Raw genomic sequence first — 16,400 nt, forward strand, 5'->3', positions numbered from 1 at the left:
AAGGAAAAATAAGCTAATGCTCCAAAAATAGAATTAGGAAATACACACAGAAGAAAAGACAACAGACATAATCATTGAAGGGACACAACCGTAAATTAACTTATTGGTATCTGATGTGTAGTAAATAGTGGCAAAATTATTTGGAACACCATCCCCAGCTCATATTTCTGAATTGTAGAAATTTGCATTTTTGGCCAATTTTCAGCACCATCCTTTATATAAGCATGTACATGTATTCAGATAAGAAGTGGTTTTACTTTCACCTCCTTGGTTTATGATTCTGCACAAAATTGCAAGAAAATTTTTTTTTTATGAAACATTTCATAAATTAGTAAAATTACGGGTATATCTGGCTTTGATGATTCCAATGAAGTATTTCTTTCTGTTTATTCTTTAAATCCAGAACAACACAAACAAGATAGCAGTTGACAGAAATTGCAGAACGCTGTTGATTAAAATCATTGCACAGTTTGTTCTACACTCAAAGGCGTTTTCGTCCGAAGCTTCATTGTAAGAATGGTCCTCATAGTCGAACTCTCGGACATTGGTGTCCAGTGTGTTGTCTGGATTACCATTCACGGCTTTATGTCTACTCTGGGGGACACTCAATCCATTGTTAGATTTAGTTTCTTTTGGTTTATATTTATGCTTCTTTGATGTAGTTGCAACGGAAACAATCGTCGACATAACACAAAGAAGCAACTGGAAACCAACATACACAGAAAGATAGGGCACGTCTGTAGAATTCTGAGGCATCGTTTGTTCAAATAGTGTTAAAAAGACAGTAAAAGCCAGTAAAAGGGTAAGTGAATACTGGATTCTTTCCCCTGATTCTAGAGGGATGACAAATGTCATAGAACTTAAAACAGCCATTGCAATGATGGGTACTAATGTAGTGAGAACAAAGTAAAGATACCGTCGTTTTAGGTGAAGCTCGTAAATCAACAATGTCTGATCAAACTCTTTATCATATATTAAACTGTATGAAAACTTCGTAAATTCCCATTCTCCATTTTCTGATATGTTGTTTAAATTGTAACTAGGTCTTTGTGTTGGAATAAGTCTTTGCATGTAATCGGTTAATAGCCAAGGAGAAACTATTATGGTACATGTCTGTTTATCAAATGGAAAATTCTTCATCTTAAGTTCACAAGTGACAACGAACTTTCCTCCTGGAAACCAAATCAATTGACCGTTGGATTTCACCGTAACAAAAGAATGAGCCCCAGTTTCATAGAGGTTATCTTCGGAGTTATAAATGGATAAATCTGGAACCCAAACTTTCTGGAAAGGCACAACTATCATTTCTATTCCGGAATTTTCTGTCTCGTTCCAAGTCAGAAATTCGTCTTCCCACTGAACATTGAACCAGGCATAGAAGGAAATGTACTGGAGCTGTTCCTCTACTTCATGGACTGAAGTGATACTCATATGAATGCTCACTTCTACAGTTTCACTTTGATTTTTCCTTGGTTTAAAAATTGAGCTGTAGTTCCTGAAAAGATTTTTCTCGAAGGAAGATTTACATAGACAGACACGCAACAATAATAACACGATACTGAGAAATAAAACTCTCATATTTTTATGTTCACTGCAAGATTGAAACCTCCCTATCTACAGCAATAGCGGTTATTATCAAAAAAAAAAAAAAAAAAAAAAAAACTCTTTCGAAATTTGAGTATGGTTCAGCAAAACTCTGACTAAATGTCCCATTAAACACAATTACTACGTACTACACGACTATTAAAAAAAAAAAGGGCATTATTTGTCTCTTTTGATAAGCACTTAATGAAACCCATTTATTAATTGCAAATAATCCTCATCTAACTAAAACTAACATTTTGAGAAGCCGTATCTATTTCAGGAATCAAAATTAATCGAAGAAGCTGGTGATAATATAATTGAAACCAAATCAATTGCTTTGGTTTGTTTGACAATTAATTCCCAGAAATACAGGTAACTCCTATAATCAACAGAAAATTCTAAATTTGATGGAATTTGCTTCGAGTTTTACAACCTATCTTTTCATTCAATTGATTATGATATCGGTAACTTGTAGTGTTGTTCATGGACATAAAACCATTAACACCGAAACTGAGAACAAACGGCTGCCGTTCCAGTAAACACTCAGCTACCTCCTTTTAATTAAAATCATTTGAATCTTCTTTTTTGTTTGTTTGTTTGTTTGTTTGTTTTTTTTTTTTTAAAATTTCATTTGAATAAACGATTTAGTTAGCTTCTCGCCAGTGTTCTTTATTAGAGTGTATTAACCTTGCTATGGAGAAGAAAAAGAATTAACTATTAAAAAAAAATAGATAAATTAAAAAAAAAAACAACCAACATATTTAAATTTCAATACTTCCAGTAAACTGTATACTTTACATATAATAATTGTTTTTAAATTTTAAGCACTGACAAACTATAGAAATGGATATGTAGTATAATAAATAAATTTTAATAAAATTATCTATCTATCTATCTATCTATCTATCTATCTATCTATCTATCTATCTAAATATTAACTCTTCATACTAGTAAATTATGATAATACAGTATCCCATGAAAAGTTTTCTTTCCAGTTTTTAATCACAAGCGCTAAAAAAATATCAAATGCACAGTGATTTTAAATATATTTTGAAATACATTTTTTTTTTCTAAATTGTTGCATGTGTTTCCCTCAGTGGAATTCACAGTAAAAGCCAAATTTTTTAATCGTGGGTTGAAGAGAAAATGTGGGTACGAAAGACTTTTTTAAAAATAGTTTTAAAATGTATAAATATGCATTTTTAGCTCACCTGAGCTGGAAGCTCTATAGTGAGCTTTTCTGATCATTTGTACTCCGGCGTTCGTCTTTTCGCCTGTCCTTCCGTCTCTAAACTTTTCTCATTTTCGACATCTTCTTAAGAACCACCAGGCCAATTATTACCAATGTTAGCAGAAAGCATCCTTATGGCTAAAGGGGATTCTAAATTGTTCAAATGAGTTGCCAAGCCCCTTCCAAGCGCAGGAAGTGTAGATTTTAAAAAGTTCAACTCAAGAGTGGGGCCACAGTAGGGGATCAAAGTTTTGCATTGAACTATATAAGATTTTAATTCTTTTTAAAAATTTAGATCTTCGAAAGAAACACGATATAACCATTAATTTGCAAACATTTCCAAGTTGTGTGCATTTATTATCTTTTTTTTAAGTTATAGACCCGGGTTAGAGTTGACTAAAATCAGGATCAAATTTTAAAAGTGCATGTATACATGCATAAGAAAAAGAATTTTCTCCATAACTGCAAGGCCATTTTAGTCATATTGATATTGAAGCATCCCCTTAGTATGTTGATTCAAAGACCCTTAGATTTAAAAAAGGGGCCATAATGTGGAGTCATAATTGTTTTATGGGAGTATAAATTTGTTTTTAGAAAAACCTGAAGATCAGCAGGGCTAATTATAAAGTAACTCTGTTTAACGTTTTGGCCCATGGGCCTTTGGTTATTGTTATTAGTCCCCTACTGGAGAAACCGGAGGGGACTAAAGGTTTCCTCTGAGTCTGTCCGTCCGTTTGTCTGTCTATCCGTCTAACTGTCCCTCTGTCTGTCTGTCAGTCTGTCCCACTTGGTTTTCTGCACTTTTTTTCTAAGCGCTAGCAGATATTGAGCTGATTTTTGGTATGTGAGTGTATCTTGATAAGTTATAGATCAAGTTTGCATTTCGTTCCGCTTTATTGATTTTTGACGGAATTACGGCATTTTCAATTTTTAAAGGGAACCAGATTACACTTGCCGGTAGGGGACTAGTATTGCTTATGCAATACTCTCAGAATGCTTTTTTTTTACTAGCCTTAGAGATAGATTTTTATTCATTTAAGACAGAGTCTAATAATGGATCTATATTCCGACAGTAAAAATGTCACTATTATTCTTTTGAATTGTAGAAATTTTCCATTCAGTATGAAAATAATGGCCTAACAATTTGTAATAAAATATTAAAGTCCACAAATTATAGATTGCATTTGAAAACAAGGTTATTGTACCGATCATAGAATTTGCAAAATGTTGACTTTGTTAATACCCTTGTAATATCTAGACTTATTTATCAGTTGCCTGTCTCGGCTTGGAAAATGTTATTTTAGAGAACATATTAGAGACATAAACGCCATATGCAGGCGATCAAGGTATATAGCTACGTAAATAAAGGAACAAAGTTTAGTTCTTAGTTTACAATTAATGTCTTACACTTGTAAAATGCATTTTCAAATAATGGAAGTCTATACTTGATATTTACATTTAAAATAAATTTGACAAGTAATTTACATTACAAAATATGCAAATGTTTACTTAATACCTTTTGATGTATTTGCCAATACAACCGTTTCCTCTCACTTGCGCATGCTAACAATATACATTATACATAGAAATGTATGCACTCAATTTTATTTGTTGTATGCTCTTGAACAATTACATTTTTCAAAAACATTATGATTTACAGTTAGTTAAATAATACAGCTACATTTCTTTGTCACGGGATCACAGGTGCCCCAGTGACAGGGGGGTGTGGAGCAATCCCAAAATGTCTCGCATCCTAAAAAAGACAACATGCAATCATTTAAAAGGCGATAAAAAAGGTAAAAAAATATACACAAATTAAACTGCAATGTTTCAATGACATATTCTTACTAATATCATTTTGCATACTAATATTGACTCTAGACATAATTTAAAATAAAGAATGTCCACAATTTTGTTTACTGTGTTTGGAATTTTATTCTAACCCAAATAAATTTGCCCCCGTTTACACAAATTTTAAAACTTAAATGTAAGGTCTCCAGACTACATTTGAATTACCTTTAATTTTTCCTTTGATATTTCAAATATGACGTTTAATTATTTTTTTACAGAATCACTGTATCTTTGGCTAAGAAGAAAAATTACATCTGTATACCAAGTATTTTTTTTCGAAATGTTACTGGCCATATTACATAAATGAAATCAAGCACATTTTTAAAGGTTACAGAATGAAACTAATGAAAACATTCTTTTTAGAATTATAACGAAATGAGAAAAGCACATCTTTTGAAGCTAGGTTAAACAACGAAAAAAAGTACATCCGTTTCCTTTTTGTCCAAATTCAGTTTTCCCACTCTTAAATGTCTTGTCACAAATAATAAAAAATATCTAATAACATCTTTCACCCAATATTTTTTTTCATCAAGAGTTGACATTCAGAAAACTACCTAAAATGATCTCCTCTTTTTGAGTATGAAATATAGTGGAGTTTTGTTTCATGATCATTTGTTCAACATGTACAATTTAACTGAATTTGGACATTTTTTTTAATTTCCTAGCTTACAGATATTTAAAAACAAAATATGGTTTTTATATAGTTTACCTATACCTAATGATTGAAAATTTTAAATTAAGAAATACCATTAATGTGCATGTATGATATATAAAATCTTTACAGAAATGTATTTTTCACAGTCTACAGGAAAGGAAATCATCTAACTCTCACCTTTCAAAACGCTGTCATACTTGTCATCTGTATCTTTCAAATGCTCTTCATCAGAATTATAAGGAATGACTTTTGTTCCATCTTTTGGTTTGATTCGCACTTTTAAAAAATGAAAGCATTTTCAGGAGACTTAAAACAAACACATTGTCGAGACAGACTTATATACATTTTTTTTACTACATTAGCAAATCAACACGCTGCATTGTTGTCAAAATTCAGTAAAGGTTTGCCAATCTTACATTTTCTTGTCAAAAATAAAAAGCAATATTTTCAGCGCTTTTGATATGAAAAAGGAGAATCTTATTTTAAAGAATAAAGTTATATTAACCTACAGAGGAAATTTTAACATTAAATATAAAAATATAACAGAAACTCTAAAAACAAGATGTTTTTGTGAAACATTGATGCCCCCGTATGGCAACTTTTAACGAAGGCTAACCTTCTCAAATGCAATTCATATATGTTGGTACCCAAAAGGTCTTGTCACGAGGAATATGCCTGTGAAATATGAAAGTCCTAGCTGCAGCCATTGAAAAAATATGGAAAAGCATAAAGTTTTTCAAAAGTAAGTCAAACATCAAGGTCAAGTTCAAATGGTTAAAATTAATGATGTCCAAGGAAAGGCCTTCTCACAAGAAAAACACATGTGAAATATGAAAGCCCCAGCACCAACCGTTCAAAAGATATGGCCAAGGTTAAAGTTTTTCAAAATTAGCTCTATTCCAAGGTCAAAGGGTGGAAGTTATTGGTATCCAAAGGAAGGACTTCTCACAAGAAAAAACACATATGAAATATGAAAACCCTAGCATCAACCGTTCAAAAGTTATGGCCAAGGTTAAAGTTTTTCATAAGTAGGTCAAACTCCTAGGTCAAGGTCAAAGGGTCAAACTTGTTCGTATCCAAAGGAAGGACTTGTCACAAAGAGACACATGTGAAGATTGATAGCCCTAACGCCAACTGTTCAAAAGTTATGGCAAAGGAAAAAATTTGGTAAAATTTTGTAAAACTGGTTCACACTCCAAGATCAAGTTCAAATGGTCAAATATGATGGTGCTCAAAGAAAGGTTTTGTCATAGATCACAAGGAATACACATGTGAAATATGAAAGCGGTAGCTCCAATCAATCAAAAGTTATGAGCAATGTTAAAGTTTTTGCGGACAAACAGATAAACAGACAAACAGCTAGACGGACGGACAGGGTAAAAACTATATACCTCCGAATCTGCGATACGGGTGCATAAAAACTCGCTTCACCAACTGACTGTATGAATTAATATAGAAGACTGTATCTTTGTTGGACAAATTTAATTCAAGCCAATATATTTCATGAATTCTTAGCACAAAACTAAAAAAAATGAAAATAACTGTATTAAAAAGTAGTTGCCATAATAGCGCTAATGAAATGAGTATTTGTAATATCTCATTCTCACAAAAAGTACAGTGAATTACGTTTCGAGTTGTTATAATTTCTTAAATATTAGAAAAATATGTATTTTCTGTTTTCTACAAATGCATAGAATTAAAACTTTTAGTACAGTTTATGGAAATCAAAATTTCCATCTCTTATGAACTACTTTATCATCATATCTGTTTACTCTTAATACAGCAGCTGTAAGAAAACAAATCATCAACGATGCCATGATTTTTTTATTATAACAATTTCAAAATTCTGTGAAGTTGATAGTCATCGTTAAAGTGATTTACGTTACAGTGGTGTATGTTACATTTGATTAATACTTTATTGTATCGATGGCCGAATTTCTACTTTGGATTAATATGTTAATTAATGGCATCTTTCATCATTTTGTTTTACATTAAGAGTTGACAAATAGGAAACTACCGAAAATGTTCTCTCTAATATTTGATATCAATAATAATTGACCTTTTTCATGGTCATAAGCACAACTTAACTGAATTTGGGCTTATATACATGTACCAGTATGTATAAATGACTATGTTTCAACAAGGTAAGCTATATCACTGTTATGGTGTACTGCTATCATAAGTAACTATTGAAAGTAAAGTGATGTGTCGTTCCTCGACACCAATACACACTACTATATCTACTTATTAAAAAAAGACTAATGTATTTTGACACAAATACATGTACATGAAATAAGTATCCTACAACTTTAAGTTTACATTATATATTTTTTTTAAATACGTGTACTTACTCAACGAAAATGATGCCCGAATCACCAACGCAATGAGAAACAATTTGTAAATCCACATAATCAAATCTGATAGACTTATAATTCGAGAGTTAATTTTGATGAGATGATGCAAGATATTGAGCTTAAATATATATACGACAGTAAAAGAAAAGTTGTTTACAGGCACGCACAGATGGTAATGATTTGGAAATAATGTAAAATTTGTTTCATTGTCTTCTATAAAGGTCTTTTCAAAAATTTAATAGGTTTATGACTGAACGTGCCTTTGAAGTAAATGCTATGCTTTTATATGCACATTTTATTGTTTTTATTCCTTTTGATCCTATGCATGAATTTTCCAGAACAGACAACAGATTCGTACTTTATGTCGTACGTTTTGATCAATATCGGTTTTGTTTTTGCTGTTTATCGGATATATCCTAGGTCGCCCGCGTTGCACAGTAAAAATCCCCGATGACGGGGTTGTTCCTACTTTCGTATATAAACGAAGTCCAGTAGGTGTCTCAGTCGATGTCGGCACGAAAAACAGCACCCACTGCTCAGTGTCTATAATTATCAGGCATAGGTATGAATTTTCAGGCCATGGTGTTGTCCGAATATGAGTAAGAAATTCTCAATTGGACAAAAAGAATCAATTATAATAAATCAAACTAAACACTGAAGAATTCAGCTGGAACACAATGTTAAAACGGAAATTGAAAGATACTAAGTTGAGATATATTGATTTTTTTTGTTGTTGCCCAAAATAGGTAATGTGATCATTAGAAATATGAAAAAAGATCAGAAACATAACAATGTATAAGACTGCTTCATAAGCTAATAAATGACACTATGCAAACTCTCCTATTAATACGATTTAGAGCAGTAACGAATATCGTACTTGAATGGCACAACGTTTGCCAAATTCAGTTTGGGAATTCAAATTTTGTATCATTTTTATTTTTCAAGTGTCATCTCTTTGCTGTATACTTTATGCATTTTATATTTCTTGCATGTATTGTTTATCTGTAAATTTTAGGGATCAGCGTATTGTTGTCTACTGTGGAATAGCTTTTAGTCTGATCCCCTATCATGTTATGTTAAACTTTTTATTTTTAATTATTTTTGTAATATTAATAAACGATCATGACATATTTCACTCCACAATTGGTGTTGATTTCATTGATTACCCAAATGTTTTATGTGTTTTGAAATATAATGCAATAAGTGACGACCTCAGTACTAAGACTAAATAGAGTAAATGTATATTAATGTAAATGTATACATTCCCACTCAATGGAAAGAATGGAAATATTATTTAGTTATTATCAATGGATATTCAAAAGAGATTTGTTTAAGCAAGCATATCAATTGATAAGCATGAAAGCATCTAATAAGCAATATCTCAGACAGCAATATGCTAAATATTATTAATAGCTGTAAAATATTATATTTCCAAGTTTAAAAAATGTAAAAGGACCTCAAAATAAAATAAGATAAGATACGGAAGACTATGTATAAAATTGTTGTCGATAAAGCACCTCGAAATTTACTATAGTAACCACAGAACACAATTGTTTATTGAACAAAAATTTGTTTGTACTTTAATTCAGTCAACATTTATCATAATAATTAGATCATTAGTAAAAAATATCAAAGTTAGCATTGGATTGTAGACATGATTGCAACTGTTACGCCAATGAAAGTACCTTTTATATACGACAGTGAAGTCGTCGTTTGAATATTGTTAATCTCAACCAATTTATATAACGATTTATTACATTTTCAACAGTGAAATACTGTGATTTATTTATTGAAAAAAGTGATATTCTCTCACAGTGTGAAAGGATACCAAAGTGATATTCTCTCACAATGTGAAAGGATATCAAAGTAAGTAAAAATAATTTCTGGCCTGTCATAAGATAGAGATAGTAATAAATTCTTGATAGAAACTAAAACTGCCAATTTCTTCACAAATATGTTGCTGAAATCCATTTTAATATGTTTTCAATCACAAATCCTAAGCTATGACGTCTCAGCCGCTCAACGGTGACGTCATAGCCCATGATACTTTGTTCAGGAAAGACAGAGGTAAAGGGAAAATCAATGAAAATGTAATAAACAGAAAATTCAATGTTTTGTAGTTGGATATGTAATTTATTTCACTCGTGAAACATAAAAAAAACTTGTCCCACTCGTGAAATAAATTCCATATCCAACTTCAAAACATTGAATATCCTCTATTTATCAATCTGTCAGTAACAACACTGTTAAGTACCTTTATCGGTTTGTTTGTTTGTTTGTATGTTGTTTAACGTCCCTCTCGAGAATTTTTCACTCATATGGAGACGCCACCACTTGCCGGTGGAGAGCTGCTCTCCACGTCCCACAGTGGGATTTGAACCCGCGACGTAAGGATCAACTCCTTACTTCGCGACTCTAGAGCAGACGCTCTAACCACTGCGCCACGCGGGCTTATTGGTTTGTAAAATCCCCTTTATCATATACAGTTATAGTAAGAATTATCCTCTATGTGCCCTTTAAAAAAGTGTAATTCCTCATGCATACAAAAAGTCTTCTTTTTTTGGAGGAACACAATAATTTAAGGTCATCTTGATAAAAACGATACTACCTGTATTTGATGTTCATTATCTTATATTTCATTAACTTGAAACTTTACTGCAACAATGATTTTGCAATGCAGTTCTTTTGTTTTCATTAGTTTACATTTTCTCCGGTATTTTAAATCGATGTCAAAGGATGAAGAGCCTACCATCGATATTGTATCATTAAAATTAACCTCGATTACTTTTTCTTTTCGAGATTTAAAATGGATCTTCATTGGAAGGTATGGGTTTTAATAGATCCTTTTATTTTTTCATACTTTAAACTGACTGTGTATTGAAAAAAAGACATTTTAATGCAATGTAAAAAATCAGAAAAATCTCTTTTTATGCATGATGATTAACTTAAGAAAACTTCCATACACAATAGTATAGACACTTATAGTCACCCCTTCTCCTTGAAAAAAATAAAAATATCATGTGATCACAATTTAGGATATGCGACATGACACAGAAATCCATGACGTCACTGGAAAAGCTCTTCCGGCCATATCTGTTTTCTCTTCCTCCATAAAATTCTTGACGGATCATCTGTTTCAAACCCTTGGAGACAGAGGGCACCCGATGGAAACAAGCCAGATATTATTTGTTCTAACAGTTCCCGCCATTTGGACAGAATCCGCAAAGCAGTTCATGAGGGAAGCCGCTGTACAGGTTCAAAATCAAAATTTACATAGATTGTCAAAAAGATTAAGTGAAATGAAAATTTTTAAGCCATATCAAGTTCTTTTTTTCTAATATTATTCTATAAAGTCTTTAAAGTAATAAAAAAGATATAGATTTATGAAGGGAATGGCAAACCTGAAAATTTTGAACATCTTAGAGGTTTCTTAAAATTTCAGGAATTAGACATTTACATCATTTACAACCAAACAAGTCCCAAAAATTTATACCAATTTTATGAGTCATATGTTTGATTGTAGCAAATGTCCTTAAACTTTGTTCTGAATCAAAAAGTTTAATAATTTTGTTAAATAAATGTGCATTTAATATTGGCAGTGTTTTAAAAATGGCACACTCCGGATACTAAATAACTTTTAATCGGGACAAAGAAAACAATTTCTTTTTACTGGTTGACATTTATTCGTATATTTAAACCCTCAAAGTGTTAATATATTTGCTACACAGTAGCGTATCAGTTTATTTCTTATTTCAAAATGCACATTTAATAATTTTTTTGTTAGGATATATCGTTTAAATTGACACGGACATCTCACTGCTTAAACGGAAATGTTTTAAATTATGACCAGAGGATGGTTTTATATTTATTCATCAGCCTTTTCCTTATTTTACTTGGGGTGTGGAAAACAATTTTAATCATAATATCAGACTTCTGCAATGATTTACAGGCTGGTATACACACAAATCAGTTAGTGTTAGCACTTGAACCTGAAGCAGCGTCTCTGTATTGTCAAAGGGTTCCCAGTCAGTTCATGTCATGCGGCACAGATGACAGAATTAACAGTCCTGGGACCCAATATCTCGTGGCTGACATTGGAGGTAAGAAATTCCCACTTCAATTTTCATGAATATAAGTATATTCAAAGTATAACACATGACACTGAAATGTTGAAGATCTATCATGGTCATATTGAAAAAAAAAACAACGCTTTACAAATTTTCATTTTTTTTTAAACAGTTTTTTTTTTATTTAAAATAAATAAATGTTGTCGATCAAATTTAGGATGTTTAATTTGAACAGGACCTCTAAATTTCAATTAATTTTAAATTCTTAAAAATCGCATTCCCTGAAAAATATGATCTCAAGCAAGGTTTTTAAACATTTAACCAAAAATCATGTAATTCATTTTTGGAATATGCTTTAAAAAGGTTTTTATCTCAAGCGTAACAGAAAAACTGAAAACAGAAATAATGAAAATGTAAACGAAAAGCAAACGAAAGGGGGGGGGGTTCACTTGAAAATGCCTTGAAAGTCAAAACTCACTTTCCTCCAGTATTTTAAAAGACATTTCTTTCTGAATGAAATTTTCTCACTAACTTAAGGTGGCACAGCGGATTTCAGTGTACACGAAGTAAATGAAGATGGTACTTTAACAGAAGTCCATATGGCAACTGGAGGACCTTACGCCGGAACAAACGTGGATGAGGAGTATATTAAACTTTATAATAAAATTTTTGGATGGAAGACCATGCAAAAATTAAAGGCAATGGATATGGAGGAATACTTATCAATATCAAGAAACTTTGAAACAAAGAAGCGGCTGGTATGTGAAGAATACTCTGAGAGTTTCAACGTAAAATTAGCTGCAGCGTTATTTAAAAGGGTTAAGGCTAAACCTAGAAAAATGAAGAAAAGTATTGCCGAATCTGGAATGAAAGATCTTATATCTATAGATGGAGATAAAATAAAGTTTTCGCCCTCTGCAATTAAGAGATTGTTTTGCACTCCAATCGATGGGATAATCAGCCATCTTCAAAATTTGCTTCAAGAGCACGAGAAGGTGAAAAGTATTCTGCTTGTTGGAGGTTTCAGTGAATCAAAGCTTCTACAGGAAGAGATCAAAAAAGCAATGGCCGATAAAACTTTTGTTATTCCAAATGAATGTGGGCTTGCTGTCCTAAAAGGGGCTGTCTTATATGGACACAGCCCCTTATCAATTACGTCACGAATAATGAAATACACATATGGTGTTGCATCTGACTCAATCTTCAAAGAAGGAATACATCCCAAGGCAAGGAAATATAAAGATGAAAATGGCGAATTTAGATGTAAAAGATCCTTTAGCATATTGATATCAAAAGGAACAAAGGTTTCTGCCACTGGAGTTAAAATAATTAGAACTTCAGAACCTGTCACCACAACACAAATGATGATAGCAGAGAGAGTCTACTACACAGACAACGAAAATCCAATTGTTGTTGATGAAAAATGTAAGCTTCTGAAAGGATATAAGTTATCTCTTCCAGAAAATAATGGAAAGCCACGTATTGTTAAAAGCACGTTTACATTCGGGCTTACTGAAATGAAATATTGTTCAGAGGTAATTGAAACCGGAGTTCAAAAAGTAGGAACTCTGGATTTATTGTGACTCTACCGCACTTAGTGAGTGTTCTTTTATTTTGATTTCCAAAATTGAATTCATGTGTTTTTGTGAAGCAAATTTGCTGTATTTTGCCATATACGAGGATTATTGCAGTATATAGAAAATGTAGAATTTTCTTTTTTACCTTTTGTAATCAATGACTCTGTCATCAAATAGAAATTTCACAACCTAGTACACATGAATGCATTGCTAATTGTTTAATACAGTTTTATTTCTATTGCAAATTACACATCATGAATTTATATTTTATTATGGGTGATGCAGAGACATGTAATAAATGTTGAGTAATAACCAGTGCATTATAAACATGACATATACAGTCCAATTTTATTCACATAATTTGACGGGCAATAAACAACAAAAAGAAAACAAAAAAAAAATTAGTTTTTCTTTTAAAATGTTACGGTTTTTAAATGATGGCCTTTATAAATGACGTCCTATTGAGATGGACAACGTCTAGATATTGTAATTTTTTACTTGTCTCGATTGTTATCTTCTAAATTTTTATCAGAATTTAACTTTTTAGATACGTTAAGGATTCGGGTTTTTTTTTTATAGGATAAATGTGATAACTTCGACTCTTCAATCGTCAACTTCCCTTATTTATGTAGCAATAAACCCTTATCACCTGCATATGGGGTTTATGTCTCTCAGTTGATTCGATACGCAAGAGCATGCTCTACGTATGAACATTTTTCTAAAATGAGGCAAACTTTTGACAAACAAGTTGATGAAACAAGGATATCAACAGTCTTGTTTGAGTGTCATCATTTTGCAAGTTTTACGGTCAATACAATGACCTTGTCAGCACATACAACCTATTATTGAGTCAAATGCTGACTGATTTTTTCATACTTATTGTAGGCCATTACTTATACACTGAACTGTCTACGGATTTTTCCAGGCTTTTTTTCCAGATCATGACAAGGAGCACACGGCTGGTGTGATCGGTCGGCATGGGATGCTCACTCCTCCATGGGACCTGATCCCACCTCTATATTTTTAGGTCCGTGTTTGCTCTGCTCCAGATTTGTATCGTTTTATTGGACTTTCGAGAATGAACACTGTTCGTTATCTTCATATTCCATTTTAACCCAAGATTGGGATTGTAAGTTACTGCTTCAAAATGAGGGTATAGTTATCTCTTTTGATAAATTAATTTGATTGATGGCCATTTTTAGCACATTTTTATGTAATTTTGTGACAATTTCAAATGTATGAGAATTTTTCACTGGTTTATTTTGTCGGTAAAATTTGTACCTATTAAAAATTAAATGTATGGTGGCATTTTTCTGCCCCCTACGTGAAAAAAAAATTGTCAACATGCGTGAAAAGTACGTCATCATGCAAGATGATTATGTCCACATTGCAAAATAATTATGTTGACATGCAAGCTACTAATCTTTTTAGAGAATTTGATTTTAATGTTGGTAAATTTACTTTGTAACGCCAGAATATGACATCATACTTGCAAGATGCAACATAATTATATTATCATGCGCTTATTATTATCAACGTGCCAGATATATGTAATTAAGTCGACGTGCAACATACTTATGACATGCCATTCATTCATACATGTATCAACATTCGAGTATATGTTTACGTGCAAGTTATTTATGTCAACCTGCATGATAATCAGTTGCATGTCAACAAACATATCCTGCATGTTGAATAATTTACTGGCATCGCATGTCAACATAATTATCTAGTATGCTGACATAAATAAATCGTATTTCCAAATAATCATCTGACATGTTCACATAAATAAGGTGCATGCGTACTAATTATTTCGTACGTTGACATAAATAAGTCAAATGTCTATATGATTATGTTGCATCTCGGACAAATGATGTCTGATACTGGCGTAAATAAGTTTTGTTTGTTTGTTTGTTTGTATGTTGTTTAACGTCCCTCTCGAGAATTTTTCACTCATATGGAGACACCATCACTTGCCGGTGGAGAGATGCAAATTTTGTCCAATACTCGGCACTTACTGCCATTGAGCAGTGAGGGATCTTTTTCGTGCCAGCACCTACTGCGACACGGGACCTCGGTTTATACGGTCTCATCCGAAGGACCGGTCTCCACGTCCCACAGTGGGATTCGAACCCGCGACGTAAGGATCAACTCCTTACGCCGCGACTCTGGAGCAGACGCTCTAACAACTGCGCCACGCGGGCGACGGCGTAAATAAGTAAATTTACCAATGTTAAAATCAAACTCCCTAAAACGATTGGTAACTTGCATGTCGATATAATTATTTTGCATGTAGACATAATTAATCTTGCATGTAGGGGGCAGATATATGCCACCATATAAATGAACACATTCCAAAGAAATTGATTAAGGCGGGTTTGGCGGTTAGTTCAAAGATATCATACATTTTGGGACATCCAGCATGCAATTTGAAAAATCTCATCCTTATTTAAGCTTACTCCAAACCAGAGTTAATGATTTGAGGGAAAAATGAATCTACACCACTTGGGGAATGTTTGCGAATTAATGGTCCTATTGTGGTTTTTAAGAAATTTTGTTTTTTATAGTCAAATTTTAGATTTTAAACTTTGATTCCCGTTTGAGGCTCTACTTGCCCTCATGGACACTGATTTAAACAACCTTATCAACATCAATATGATTAATTATGATTTTGCTGTTCTTGAGAAAATTATTTTAAACAAGAGGCCAAAGGGCCTTAACGGTCACCTGAGTATAATACAACAATTTAGAAGTTAAATACACTGATAGATGAAGCATTGTTGCCCTACCCCCCCCCCCCCCACTCCTCAAGAACCCAAAAAACTGAGGCCATATATTTAAAAATTTTGGAAGAGGCATCCTTGTCTATCATAATCATGCACTTAGTTTGTTTAAATAATCTCCAGTAGCAGAGAAGAAGTTTTTCAAAGAACCAATGCATTTTCACTATATAATCAATAGAGCCCCGCCCTAACACCAGAACCCCTGACCCTGGGGCCATGAAATTCACAATTTTTGAAAAGGCATCCCTATGCGTTTAAATAGTCTCCAGTAGCAGAGAAGAAGATTTTCAAAGAATCA

At 32.5% G+C, this 16,400-nt stretch overlaps 2 protein-coding genes across 2 annotated transcripts; one reads left to right on the forward strand and one right to left on the reverse strand.

Moving 5' to 3' along the window:
• Positions 1 to 393: 393 nt before the first annotated feature.
• Positions 394 to 1,431, reverse strand: LOC133193516 (neuronal acetylcholine receptor subunit beta-4-like). Its single transcript, XM_061329480.1, has one exon. The coding sequence runs from the start codon at positions 1,429 to 1,431 to the stop codon at positions 394 to 396; it is 1,038 nt and encodes a 345-aa protein (XP_061185464.1).
• An 8,247-nt stretch (positions 1,432 to 9,678) lies between these two features.
• On the forward strand, positions 9,679 to 13,333 carry LOC133193517 (heat shock 70 kDa protein 12A-like). Its single transcript, XM_061329482.1, has 5 exons — positions 9,679 to 9,742; positions 10,420 to 10,499; positions 10,711 to 10,929; positions 11,625 to 11,775; positions 12,280 to 13,333. Exons 1-5 carry the CDS (start codon positions 9,679 to 9,681, stop codon positions 13,323 to 13,325), a joined length of 1,560 nt encoding a protein of 519 aa, XP_061185466.1. The 3' UTR covers positions 13,326 to 13,333.
• Positions 13,334 to 16,400: the final 3,067 nt, after the last annotated feature.

Source organism: Saccostrea echinata, unplaced genomic scaffold, assembly GCF_033153115.1.
Source record: "Saccostrea echinata isolate AGI-Se365-2 ecotype Australia unplaced genomic scaffold, CSIRO_AGI_Sech_v1 ptg000028l, whole genome shotgun sequence".
Classification (NCBI taxonomy): domain Eukaryota; kingdom Metazoa; phylum Mollusca; class Bivalvia; order Ostreida; family Ostreidae; genus Saccostrea; species Saccostrea echinata.